This window comes from Indicator indicator, chromosome 25, assembly GCF_027791375.1.
Source record: "Indicator indicator isolate 239-I01 chromosome 25, UM_Iind_1.1, whole genome shotgun sequence".
Taxonomy (NCBI): domain Eukaryota; kingdom Metazoa; phylum Chordata; class Aves; order Piciformes; family Indicatoridae; genus Indicator; species Indicator indicator.
Window position 1 is genome coordinate 15,522,037 of NC_072034.1, and position 12,350 is coordinate 15,534,386.

General features: G+C 51.0%; 1 protein-coding gene across 3 annotated transcripts in view; it reads right to left on the reverse strand.

Moving 5' to 3' along the window:
- Window positions 1–12,350, reverse strand: part of HNRNPD (heterogeneous nuclear ribonucleoprotein D) — a 17,480-nt gene extending 5,130 nt beyond the window's left edge. For all 3 annotated transcript variants that reach the window (XR_008489358.1, XR_008489357.1, XM_054392463.1), the window contains exons 1-6: window positions 12,163–12,350; window positions 7,579–7,747; window positions 6,382–6,543; window positions 4,458–4,589; window positions 3,178–3,277; window positions 2,936–3,082 (exon numbers count right to left, since the gene is read on the reverse strand). Coding sequence is in view for 1 of the 3 variants with exons in the window: in XM_054392463.1 (XP_054248438.1) it covers window positions 2,936–3,082; window positions 3,178–3,277; window positions 4,458–4,589; window positions 6,382–6,543; window positions 7,579–7,747; window positions 12,163–12,350 (898 nt within the window). In the remaining 2 variants the exon portion in view is untranslated. The remainder of the gene's footprint in view (window positions 1–2,935; window positions 3,083–3,177; window positions 3,278–4,457; window positions 4,590–6,381; window positions 6,544–7,578; window positions 7,748–12,162) is intronic.

Below are 12,350 nucleotides of genomic sequence, written 5' to 3' on the forward strand. Positions count from 1 at the left end.
AGAGCAATGCCAACACCAAAGCTCCAGAGCCTACAGCATTGCACAAGGAAAGAGCAATGCCAACACCAAAGCTCCAGAGCCTACAGCGTTGCACAAGGAAAGAGCAATGCCAACACTAAGCTCCAGAGCCTACAGTGTTGCACAAGGAAAGAGCAATGCCAACACTAAGCTCCAGAGCCTACAGTGTTGCACAAGGAAAGAGCAATGCCAACACCAAAGCTCCAGAGCCTACAGCATTGCACAAGGAAAGAGCAATGCCAACACCAAAGCTCCAGAGCCTACAGCGTTGCACAAGGAAAGAGCAATGCCAACACTAAGCTCCAGAGCCTACAGTGTTGCACAAGGAAAGAGCAATGCCAACACTAAGCTCCAGAGCCTACAGTGTTGCACAAGGAAAGAGCAATGCCAACACCAAAGCTCCAGAGCCTACAGCATTGCACAAGGAAAGAGCAATGCCAACACCAAAGCTCCAGAGCCTACAGTGTTGCACAAGGAAAGAGCAATGCCAACACCAAAGCTCCAGAGCCTACAGCATTGCACAAGGAAAGAGCAATGCCAACACCAAAGCTCCAGAGCCTACAGTGTTGCACAAGGAAAGAGCAATGCCAACACCAAAGCTCCAGAGCCTACAGCATTGCACAAGGAAAGAGCAATGCCAACACCAAAGCTCCAGAGCCTACAGTGTTGCACAAGGAAAGAGCAATGCCAACACTAAGCTCCAGAGCCTACAGTGTTGCACAAGGAAAGAGCAATGCCAACACCAAAGCTCCAGAGCCTACAGCATTGCACAAGGAAAGAGCAATGCCAACACCAAAGCTCCAGAGCCTACAGTGTTGCACAAGGAAAGAGCAATGCCAACACTAAGCTCCAGAGCCTACAGCATTGCACAAGGAAAGAGCAATGCCAACACTAAGCTCCAGAGCCTACAGTGTTGCACAAGGAAAGAGCAATGCCAACACCAAAGCTCCAGAGCCTACAGCGTTGCACAAGGAAAGAGCAATGCCAACACCAAAGCTCCAGAGCCTACAGCATTGCACAAGGAAAGAGCAATGCCAACACCAAAGCTCCAGAGCCTACAGTGTTGCACAAGGAAAGAGCAATGCCAACACCAAAGCTCCAGAGCCTACAGCGTTGCACAAGGAAAGAGCAATGCCAACACTAAGCTCCAGAGCCTACAGCATTGCACAAGGAAAGAGCAATGCCAACACTAAGCTCCAGAGCCTACAGCATTGCACAAGGAAAGAGCAATGCCAACACCAAAGCTCCAGAGCCTACAGCATTGCACAAGGAAAGAGCAATGCCAACACTAAGCTCCAGAGCCTACAGCATTGCACAAGGAAAGAGCAATGCCAACACTAAGCTCCAGAGCCTACAGTGTTGCACAAGGAAAGAGCAATGCCAACACCAAAGCTCCAGAGCCTACAGTGTTGCACAAGGAAAGAGCAATGCCAACACTAAGCTCCAGAGCCTACAGCATTGCACAAGGAAAGAGCAATGCCAACACCAAAGCTCCAGAGCCTACAGCATTGCACAAGGAAAGAGCAATGCCAACACCAAAGCTCCAGAGCCTACAGCGTTGCACAAGGAAAGATCAATGCCAACACCAAAGCTCCAGAGCCTACAGTGTTGCACAAGGAAAGAGCAATGCCAACACTAAGCTCCAGAGCCTACAGTGTTGCACAAGGAAAGAGCAATGCCAACACCAAAGCTCCAGAGCCTACAGCATTGCACAAGGAAAGAGCAATGCCAACACCAAAGCTCCAGAGCCTACAGCATTGCACAAGGAAAGAGCAATGCCAACACCAAAGCTCCAGAGCCTACAGCATTGCACAAGGAAAGAGCAATGCCAACACTAAGCTCCAGAGCCTACAGCATTGCACAAGGAAAGAGCAATGCCAACACTAAGCTCCAGAGCCTACAGTGTTGCACAAGGAAAGAGCAATGCCAACACTAAGCTCCAGAGCCTACAGCGTTGCACAAGGAAAGAGCAATGCCAACACTAAGCTCCAGAGCCTACAGCGTTGCACAAGGAAAGAGCAATGCCAACACCAAAGCTCCAGAGCCTACAGCATTGCACAAGGAAAGAGCAATGCCAACACCAAAGCTCCAGAGCCTACAGTGTTGCACAAGGAAAGAGCAATGCCAACACCAAAGCTCCAGAGCCTACAGCATTGCACAAGGAAAGAGCAATGCCAACACCAAAGCTCCAGAGCCTACAGCATTGCACAAGGAAAGAGCAATGCCAACACCAAAGCTCCAGAGCCTACAGCGTTGCACAAGGAAAGAGCAATGCCAACACCAAGAAGCTCATCCAGTCCAACTGTTCTCTAACTCTGCCAAGTCTGGTGCCAAACCATGTCCCCTCAGCACCACATCTCTGCCTCTTTGAAACACCTCCAAGGATGGGGATTCAACCACCTCCCTGGACAGCCTCTTATAGTGTTTGAGAACCCTTTCAGTGAAGAAGTTTCTTCTAATGCCCAACCTAAACCTCCCCTGGGACAACCTGAAGCCATTTCCTCTTCTCCTGTCACTTGTTCCTAGGGAGAAGCGACCAGCACTAAGCTCTGTTGTTGACAACAGTAGCCACTTCAAGAACCCAAGGAGTCTACAGAGCAGCTTTAAAAGGAGACAGCTGAGATGGAGGCCCTCTCTCTCAACAACTGACAGTGCTGTGAAACTATGGAAGCTGAGGAGCACCCTCCCTTCTGACCAGGAGAGGTAATACTCCTATCTCCCAGGGCCTTGGGGCTCTGCAATAGGGCCTCAGCCCCACAATAACCAGAAAAGAGTGGAGGCAGAGGGGTGTCTGAAACCAAGGACCCCCTAAAGGAGATCAAGGAAGGTGGGAGCCTAAGCCAGCATGTTTCCAAGGCATTTTACAGCTGCAGCAGCAGTTTTTTCACAAGCAGCATGCAGGGAGTTGAGTACTTACTGCTATAGTCACCATATCCATAGTAGTTGTTGTAACCAGTGTAGTCGTATCCTCCATAGCCTCCGTACCCTTGGCTGTTGTAGCCATAGTTCCCATACCCTTGATTCCAGTAGTTGCTGTAGCCCTGGTTCCAGTTTTGGCTGGGGCCTGCAACACAACATGCCAGAAGTCAGAGCTGGAGGAGACTGGTCTGCACTAAAGCAAGGCCCTGAGCTTCCAGCAGCGTGGAGGTGTAAACTTACCTCCACCTCTCCCTCGAGCTCTTCCAACGAATCCTCCCCGGCTCCCCCACTGCTGCTGCTGCTGGTACTGCTCCTTTGACATGGCTACTTTGATTTCACACTGCACAGAAAGGTCAAGGCAGATCCCATTAGCAAAGCTCTGGCCCACAAACCATTCTTAAACTTACAGGAGAGTAAGCAGATAACAGGGTTGGGTCACCCTGCTGCTCCCCTTGGGGGGAAAAAAAAGACAAAGAGGTACCTTCTACTTTGCAACTTGAAAATAGTTAACCACTGGTGATACACAACATTTGCTGCCAGTGCAACTAATTCTGAAGAGAAGGCATGGTTCTTTCTATGCCTGTTTGCCCTTTGAAATAGACCTCTGAGGTCAATTTAGCTAGAAAACTGAAATCAAATCTGAGTAACAGAGTATGAATCACAATGTTTCACTTGGAAGAGACCTTTAAGCTCATCCAATCCAACCATTCTCGAACTCTACCAAGTCTGGGGCTAAACCATGTCACTCAGCACCACATCTCTGCCTCTTGGAAACACCTCCAAGGATGGGGATTCAACCACCTGCCTGACCAGCCTGTGCCAGGCTTTGAGAACCTTTTCAGTCAAGAAGTTTCTTCTAACGCCCAACCTAACCCTCCCCCTGATGCCACCTGAGGCCATTTCCTCTCATCCTAGCACTTGTTACTTGGGAGAAGAGACCAACTCCCACCTAGCTCCAACCTCCTTTCAGGGAGTTGTGGAGAGCAACTCTACAAGTTGTAGAGAGTAAGACCAACTCAACTCTGTTCTGAAGCTTCCATGCTCCATATCTGTCCAATAAAGAAGACACCATCTGAGGTTTTGTCACTAGGTTTCATTTCATCCAGCTCTCTGCAATGAACTTGGCTTCCCATTTCATTTCACTTTTGGAAGCACTTTAACATAACTGGACATGGTGCTTAAAGCAGGAAGCATTTCTGTGTTAAACACAGGAAGATCAACCTACCAGGAGAAGATGGTGCAGCCTGATGCTGTGGATCAGTGACACAACCCCCTGACTACACTGCTGGAGAATGTGGGAGCTTCCCAATGGACAAATATGTTGCAGCTCAACCCTCTGCCCACGGGGGTGCAGTACAAATCCTCCCAAGAGTTCAAGATTACAGCGACCTATTCCTAGTCCCTTAATGACTGTCTGTGAGGTCTAATGCTTACAGGAGTTTCCAGCCTCTTATCCCCACCCAGATGCAACCAGTAATGCAATCCCATTGTTCAGTCTCTCCAGGACAAACTCCACCTACTTTACTAAGCCCAACGTTGTGGTATTTCTTTTCCATGATTTTCTTCACAGGTTCCTCCTCCTTGAAAGTAATGAAGCAAAACCCACGCCTCTTGTTGGTTTTGTTGTCCATGGGGAGCTCTATTGATTCAACCTAGGAGAACACAGAGATTTTAGCTCCTGTCCTGCCATCCATGATGCTTAAAAATGTTTCTAACAGGATGGATTTGTTAACTGACACTATTTTTAGACCTGAGTATGATAGTGTGCCTCCATCACAGTGCTTGACATCACTGGAAACCATCACCACCAAGATTACAAACACCAGGAAGAGTGTTTAGAGTTCTGCAAGAGGATTTTCTTTCCTGTACCTCACCCTAATTCACAAACTCACACAAAATATGGTGCTCAAACAGTACTGGAGTCATGCTGGATGAACATCCTAACTCTGTTAAGACTGAAGTAAGTAGTAGGTGTTTCAAACCTTGAGCAGATCCAAGCCTTCCAGCTTTGTATGAAACAGATGCAGCTTTGCTCAAGCTCAGAGTTTGGTGCATCCCCCACACTGCCAAAATGCTGTGTTCAACAGCTGGCTACAAACAGAGTGAAGTTCTCCTTATGTGTGGCACAAGACCTCAGCCTAGGCAAGTCAAAAGCCTCTAGTGCAGAGTGAGCTGTGTGCAAGAGGGCAGGTGTTTGACATCCATATTCCCTGACACAGAGCTGTCATCACCTGATGCTGGTGACATCTGAGAAAGGGCTGCAGTGATGGTTTAGAATCATCGAATTGTTCTGGTTGGAAAAGACCTCCAAGATCATCAGGTCCAACCATGGGCCTAACACCACCATGGCCAGGAACCCATGCCCCCAGGTGCCATGGCCACACCTTTCTGGAACACCTCCAGGGATGGGGACTCCACCACCTCCCTGGCCAGCCTCTTCCAATCCCTCACCATTCACACAGCAGAAAAGTTTTCCTCCTCTCCAACCTAACTCCCCCCTGGCAAAATTTCAGGCCATTTGCTTCTGTCCTATCAGCTGATACTAGAGAGAAGAAACCAACCCCCACATGGCTCTAGCCTCCTTTCAGGGAGCTGCAGAAAGGTGGTTTCCCCTCAGCCTCCTCTTCTCCAGACTAAATAACCCCATGTCCCTCAGCTGCTTCTCCCCAGCCCTGTTCTCCAAATCCTTCACCAGGCTCATTGCTCCTCTCTGGATACACTCTAGCAACTCAATGTCCTTCTTGGATTGAGGGACCCAAATCTGAGTTCAGTACTCAAGGTGTGGCCTCACCAGAGCCAAGTACAGGGGGATGATCACTTCCCTGGACCTACTGGCCACACTACTGCTGATCCAGGCTAGGCTGCTGGTGGCCTTCTTGGCCAGCTGGGCTCTCCCTGGCTCATCTTCATCCACCTGTTAACCAGCACCCCCAAAGCCTTTTCTGCTGGGCAGTTTCCAACCACTCTGCCCACAGCCTGAAGCGTTCATGGGGTTGTTGTGACCTAAGTGCAGGACCCAGCACTTGGCTTCGTTGAACCTCATACAAGTGACCTCATCCCATGGATCCAGCCTGTCCACATCCCTCTGCAGGGCCTTCCTGTCCTCCAGCAGATCCACACTCCCTCTCAGTTTGGTGTCACCTGCAAACTCACTGAAGGTGAAGATGCCCTCAATCCTCTCATCCAGATCATTGATACAGACAGTAAAGAGAAGTGGCCCCAGCACTGGGCCCTGGGGAACACCACTTGTGGCTGGCCACCAACTGGATTTAGCTCCATTCCCCACCACTCTTGGGGCCTGGCCATCCAGCCATGGAGCTACACTGGGCCATTCAGCTTACAGGAGCACCCAGGCCCATTGCATTTGGGGGCTGCTTTCCTTTCACTGAATTTGTGAAGACAGAACAAGTTCTACAAGAATAAGTGGCTTCTCTCACCACATACCTCACCAAAACCTCCAAAATATTCCCTTATTTTCTCTTCAGGTGTGTCTGGAGATAAGCCCCCAACAAAAATCTTTTTCACAGGTTCTTTTGTTTTCATGGCTTTAGCTCTTTTGGGGTCAATGACCTTGCCATTCAGCTTGTGTTCTTTCTGGTCCATGACCTGTGGAAAATTAAAACAGGATCTTACTCACAGCTCAAACAAAATGTTTCACTGCTGTTTTAAGCAAGGCCCAGCTGGTTCATACTTCGTTTTTGTTAATGCTATCACTTCAGTTTCAATACGATGATTACAGCCATGATTTGTTGCCCCAAACCCAAGCAGCTCCATTGTTTTGATCCCACTGAGAATTCTACCAAAGCCTTCCAAGTGTCACCTGGAGCCAAGCATCATCCAAGAGAAGTGAGAGTGTGGTATTTCCCAGAAAGCATTCCACAGTCCCACCTCAAACCTCACCTAGTTAAGAACTGGGTGATACTTTAAGGTATCACCCAAGCTCAGTGGAGATGAAAACTTCTCAGTGTGCTGTGCAACAGCATTTTTAGAAATGCTAAGTTCATTTTTGCTTGGCTGAAGCCCAAATCTGTCAAAGTCATTGGCTCCTCTCTAGGGGTTCAGGGAGCAGCTCTGGGATGCAGAGATTGGAAGCTCTTTGTAAATGGCTGCATTCACAGTGGGAGGCAGCAGACATTTCTGTACAGTATTTTTAAAGTGCTGAGGTCCAGTGGCTTGCAGAACACTCCCTGTAAGCACCCAAAGCCAGACTTTGGGAATCACAGGCTCAGAGGATGTTGGGGGTTGGAAGGGAGAAGGTCTGAAGATCAAGCCCAACCCCGCTGCCAGAGCAGGACCATAGAATCCAGCACAGGTCACACAGGAACACATCCAGATGGGTCTTGAAAGTCTCCAGAGGAGACTCCATAACCCCTCTGGGCAGCCTGTTCCAGTGCTCTGTGACCCTCCCAGTGAAGAAGTTCCTCCTCGTGTTGAGGTGGAACCTCCTGTGCTGTAGTCACTGCTGGTCCTCAGCACTGCACCACGACTAAGACAGTTGGGGTGAAAAAAAAAAGAAAAGTAATTCAATAAGCATCTTAAATCTCTTTTATTCCAGAACCACCTGGAACAGACCCCGTGCAGACAAGCATGCAGGCAGCCCCCCCTGCCCCTCTGCTGCCTGTCTGCCTGCAGGAGCAGTACCTTATCCACGCTCTCCGACTCCTTGAAGAGCACAAAGCCGAAGCCTCTCGACCGCCCTGTGATGGGATCCAGCTTCAAGGTGCAGTCTACCACTTCACCAAACTTAGAGAAATAGTCCTTCAGGTCTTTCTTGGTGGTGTCCCAACTAAGGCCACCAATAAACATCTTCCTGTTGAGGCAAGAAGGTTCAGCTGTTAATGAGTCTTAGCCAAAGCCCTCTACTCTGAAGCTTTACCCAGCAGTCTGATCAGTGACATTGGGCACGGAGGCCTCCACTTCCCACCTTTTTTCCCCCTCTTTTTAATTTTTTTTCCTCACTTTTTGGAACTTGCTCAACTGATCCTGGCCAGAGTAGATAAAAGATTTACATGTGCACAAAAAATTTTTGCAGCATCTTCTGCCACAGTTGCTTACTCTGCTATCCCAAGAAACTACAAAGACTGGCAAGAAGATATTTTACTGCTTCCCTGTCTCTCCACCCCACTGCTGACCCTCCACAGGCTTCATTCCATGTAGGCATCTGTTCTGCCTGTGAAACAGACACAGGCAGAACAGATTTATAAAGCAGTGAAGGTAAACAGAAACATTTATGTACCACTCTGGACCCCATGTGTCAGTATTAGTGAACTAAAACAAAGAAAGTTTAGTCAAGTCCTCTTCTCCAGAGAACAGTCAAAAAGCAAAGTATTGGATGGTCAGAATTTATCTTTGCTCCCAAAACTATGCTATTATGAACACCTGGGATAATCCAAGTAGTGGGAATGCCATCCCAGTATCCTACATACAGGACCAGTGTTGCTGAGCAAAGCTACACAGCAGGCAAGGCTGATCATGATTTCCACTGGAAGCTTGGAATCAAATCAGGACCATCACATCACATTGCAAGTCACAAAAAGGAAAAAAACAACATTAAAATTAATCAACAACCTGTGTCCCAACAGGAGATACATCAGGATTTGACAAGTGAGGGGATTCTGCTCCTCTGCCCTGCTGAGACTCCACCTGGAGCACTGCCTCCAGGTCTGGTCCCCCAGCACAAGGACACTGAACTGTTGGAGAGGGTCCAGAGGAAGTCATGAAGATGATGAGAGGGATGGAGAACCTCCCCTGTAGGGACAGGCTGAGAGAGTTGGGGCTGTTGAGCCTGGAGAAGAGAAGGCTCCAGGGAGTCCTCAGAGCAGCCTTGCAGTACCTGCAGGGGCTCCAGGAGAGCTGGGAAGGGACTTTGGACAAGGGCTGGGAGTGCCAGGATGAGGGACAATGGCCTTGAGCTGGGAGAGGGGAGATTGAGAGTGGAGATGAGGAAAAAATTCTTTTGGGCTGGAGGATGAAGAGATGAAGAACAGCCCTGCAGAGAAGTTGGGAGTGCTGGTGGGTGAAAAGCTGGACATGAGCTGGCGGTGTGTGCTCACAGCCCAGAGCCAGCTCTGTCCTGGGCTGATCCCCAGCAGCATGGACAGCAGGGGCAGGGAGGGGATTCTGCCCCTCTGCTGAGGCCCCACCTGCAGTGCTGGGGCAGCTCTGTAGTCCTCAGCACAGGAGACAGGAACCTGCTGGAGCAGGGACAGAGGAGGGACACAAAAACAATCTGAAGAATGGTACAGCTCTCCTGTGAAGAAAGGCTGAGAAAGTTGAGGCTGTTCAGCCTCCAGAACGCTCCACAGAGACATTCTGTTGGCCTTTCAGCACTTAAAGGGGTCAATAAGAAAGCTGGGGACAGAGTTTTTAGCAGGGCCTGTTGTGATATGACAGGGATGATGGGGTTAAATTAAAAGAGGGAGATTTAGAGTAGATAGAAGGAAGGCAATTTTTACAATAAGGGTGGTGAACCGAGTGGATTTCTCAAGACACAAATTGCCCAGAGAGATGGTAGAAGCCCCATTCCTGGAACCATTCCAGGAAAGGATGGACAGGGCTCTGAGCAACCTGATCTAGTTAAACATCTCCCTGCTCAGCACAGGGGTTTGGACTTGATGAGCTTTAATGTCCTTCCAACCCAAACCATTCTATGATTCTATGAAACTGATACAGTCCTCTGAAGGATTTTCTGCATCTGTGAGTCCAGTCACAAGGTGGCCAATCATGACTGCTTCAGGTGCCACATACAGATGTTGACAAACTACTGCTCCACTGCAAAACTGAGGCCAGAACCAGCCTACAACACTAATGGTGAGCATGACAAACAGTTAAGGTGCAACTTCACCCTGCTGTCACAAGCTTGTGAAATAAGTGGCCAGCAGGTCGAGGAAAGTGATTCTTCCTCTCTGCACTGCTCTGGTGAGACCCCATCTGGAGCACTGTGTCCAGTTCTGGAGCCTCTGTTACAGGAAGGATCTGGAGAGGCTGGAAGATGTCCAGAGAAGGGCCATGAGGATGAGCAGAGGGCTGGAGCTGCTCTGCTCTGAGGACAGCCTGAGAGAGTTGGGGTTGTGCAGGCTGGAGAGGAGAAGGCTCCCAGGAGACCTTCTGGTGGCCTTGCAGCATCTGAAGGGGGCTCCAAGAAAGCTGGGGAGGGAGGGTGCCAGGGAGTGATAGGACTGGGGGGGATGAAACAAAACTAGAAGTGGGGAGATTGAGATTGGATGTGAGGAAGAAGTTGTTGGCCAGGAGGGTGGTGAGAACCTGGCAGAGGTTGCCCAGGGAGGTGGTGGAAGCCTCATCCCTAGAGGTTTTTGCAGCCAGGCTGGATGTGGCTGTGAGCAACCTGCTGTGGTGTGAGGTGTCCCTGCCCATGGCAGGGGAGTTGGAACCAAATGATCCTTGAGGTCCCTTCCAACCCTGACAATTCCATGATTCTATGTACAGCTCCCAAGCCACAGGCTGTCTGATCTAAGTCACACCAGCAAAAACAGTTTTCCAAAACAGTTTACCAGGAGTGCCCTGGGAAAGCTTCTAAACTTCAGACTTAACTAACCAGAGCACAGACATCACCCTGCCTAGTGGCTTTGGCCCTCCTCCAGCAGGCAAGCCAGGAAGTTGCTTGGCAGTTGCCAACAAGTAGATTTCTCAAATCCACACATTCTCCCTGAGGTGATCTGAGGCTATGAGAACCTGCAGAGTTTTTTCCTGAAAACACTGTCTCTAATTCCTAATCCAAGGGAAACACGAGCATCCACACACACACAGCAGCTATCAAAGATGTGCTGGTTTCCCTCCACTACCAAGAGGGCTGTCAGAACATTATTTCTTGTACAACCACAACAACTGACAGGTCAAAAACCCAATTAACTAAACTAAAGTGAATGTATACCACATATAATCACTGTCCAATGTTCCATCACTCTCTAGACTGTGTTGCCTTAAAAGAAGAAAAGCTTCCTCATGACAACCCTTTAAGAGGTTTGTATTCAGGAGGAAAACATAAAACAAGTATGCAAACTGCAAAAGTATTTAAAGCCCTGACTAGTCAGCAGCAACAAAAACATTCTAAGTTTTCCCTAACCCTAGTAAAATACCCCAAAAGTCCTGTTCTCTCCCCCTGCTCTCAGCAGCATCCCTGGTGATTACAGAAGACATTCAGGAGGTTTGGATGGAAAGTCTCTACAAGACAAATAGCTTGGTGTTCCTTCAGCCAGTCTGTTTTCTGTCTTGAGCAAAAGCAGACCTGCAGCTTCAGTTTCTTACTGGCCAGACAGGAAATAGCACACAGCAGCAGCCTGCCCTGTACCTGAATTTATGGTACACGAATTTCAGCTGCTGCATGAAAGCAACACTGCTCCATGCCAAGCATCGGGGAAGAGCCCTTCAGAAGATTAAAAGCTGCCTTCACGCCGGAGCTGCCGCCTAAAGCAATGTCCCCATGCAACATGCTCCAGGAGGAGGCAGAGTCTGTGGTGGGAAGGAGCCCAGGTGCCGCCTGCCGCTCAGCGCACCCAACTGACACATCGCTCATGTTTGCAACACGAGGAGGCTGCAGCCCGAAGGTTCAGCCGCACCGAGCTGCAGCCTTAAACGCCTGCACGGCACAGAACTTGTAGGAAGCACATCCTCAGTGGCAGTTCGCCTCACATCACACCAGATGCACCCCTCGGATCCAGCCACCTCCGCCTGCACGGGACTCGGGCCGAGGAGGGGCAGGAAACTTTCCCGAGGAGGGGCAGGGCTGCTGTCGCCGATTTCCAAAGCTCCCCGGAGCACAGCGTCACCCCGCACCCCCCGCAAGGCCGAGGAGCCAGCCTGCTGCCGACCCAAGCGACACGTTCCGAGCGCAGGCCAGGCCCCGCGGCGCCCTCAGGGCTGGCCGCCTCCAGCCAGCCGCTCGGCGACCACGGCCCGCGGCTCTCCTGTCAGCGCTGCCACGCCGCAGGATCCTCTGCCCCGCTCCTCCCTCCCGCCCCACAGCTGCGGGCACACAGAGGGCGGAGGTGCCCGCGCAGCGCCGCCCGCCCGAGCTCCGCCGGCGGCCCGCCCCCGCCGGCCCGGCCCGGTACGTGACGTCGCCGCGGCGCCAAGTAAACAAACAGGGCTGCAAGCGGGGCCGGGCCGGGCCAAGCCGAGAGGCGACGACCCCGCCGCCCACCCCAGCAGGACGGCGCCAGGGGAACAAAAGCCGCGGGGCGTCCCGCGCTGCCCCCCGCCGCTCACCCCTCGTCTTCCTCGTTCTTGCTGGCGTCGATCTTGGCTCCCTCCGACTCGGCGCCGCCGGCGCCGCCGCCTCCCCCGCCGGCGCCCCCCGCCCCAGCCCCCGTCAGCCCCTCGGGCTGCTCCGCCGACTCCGCCGAGCTGCCTCCGGCACCGGCCGCCGAGTCCATCGCGAACTGCTGCTCCGACAT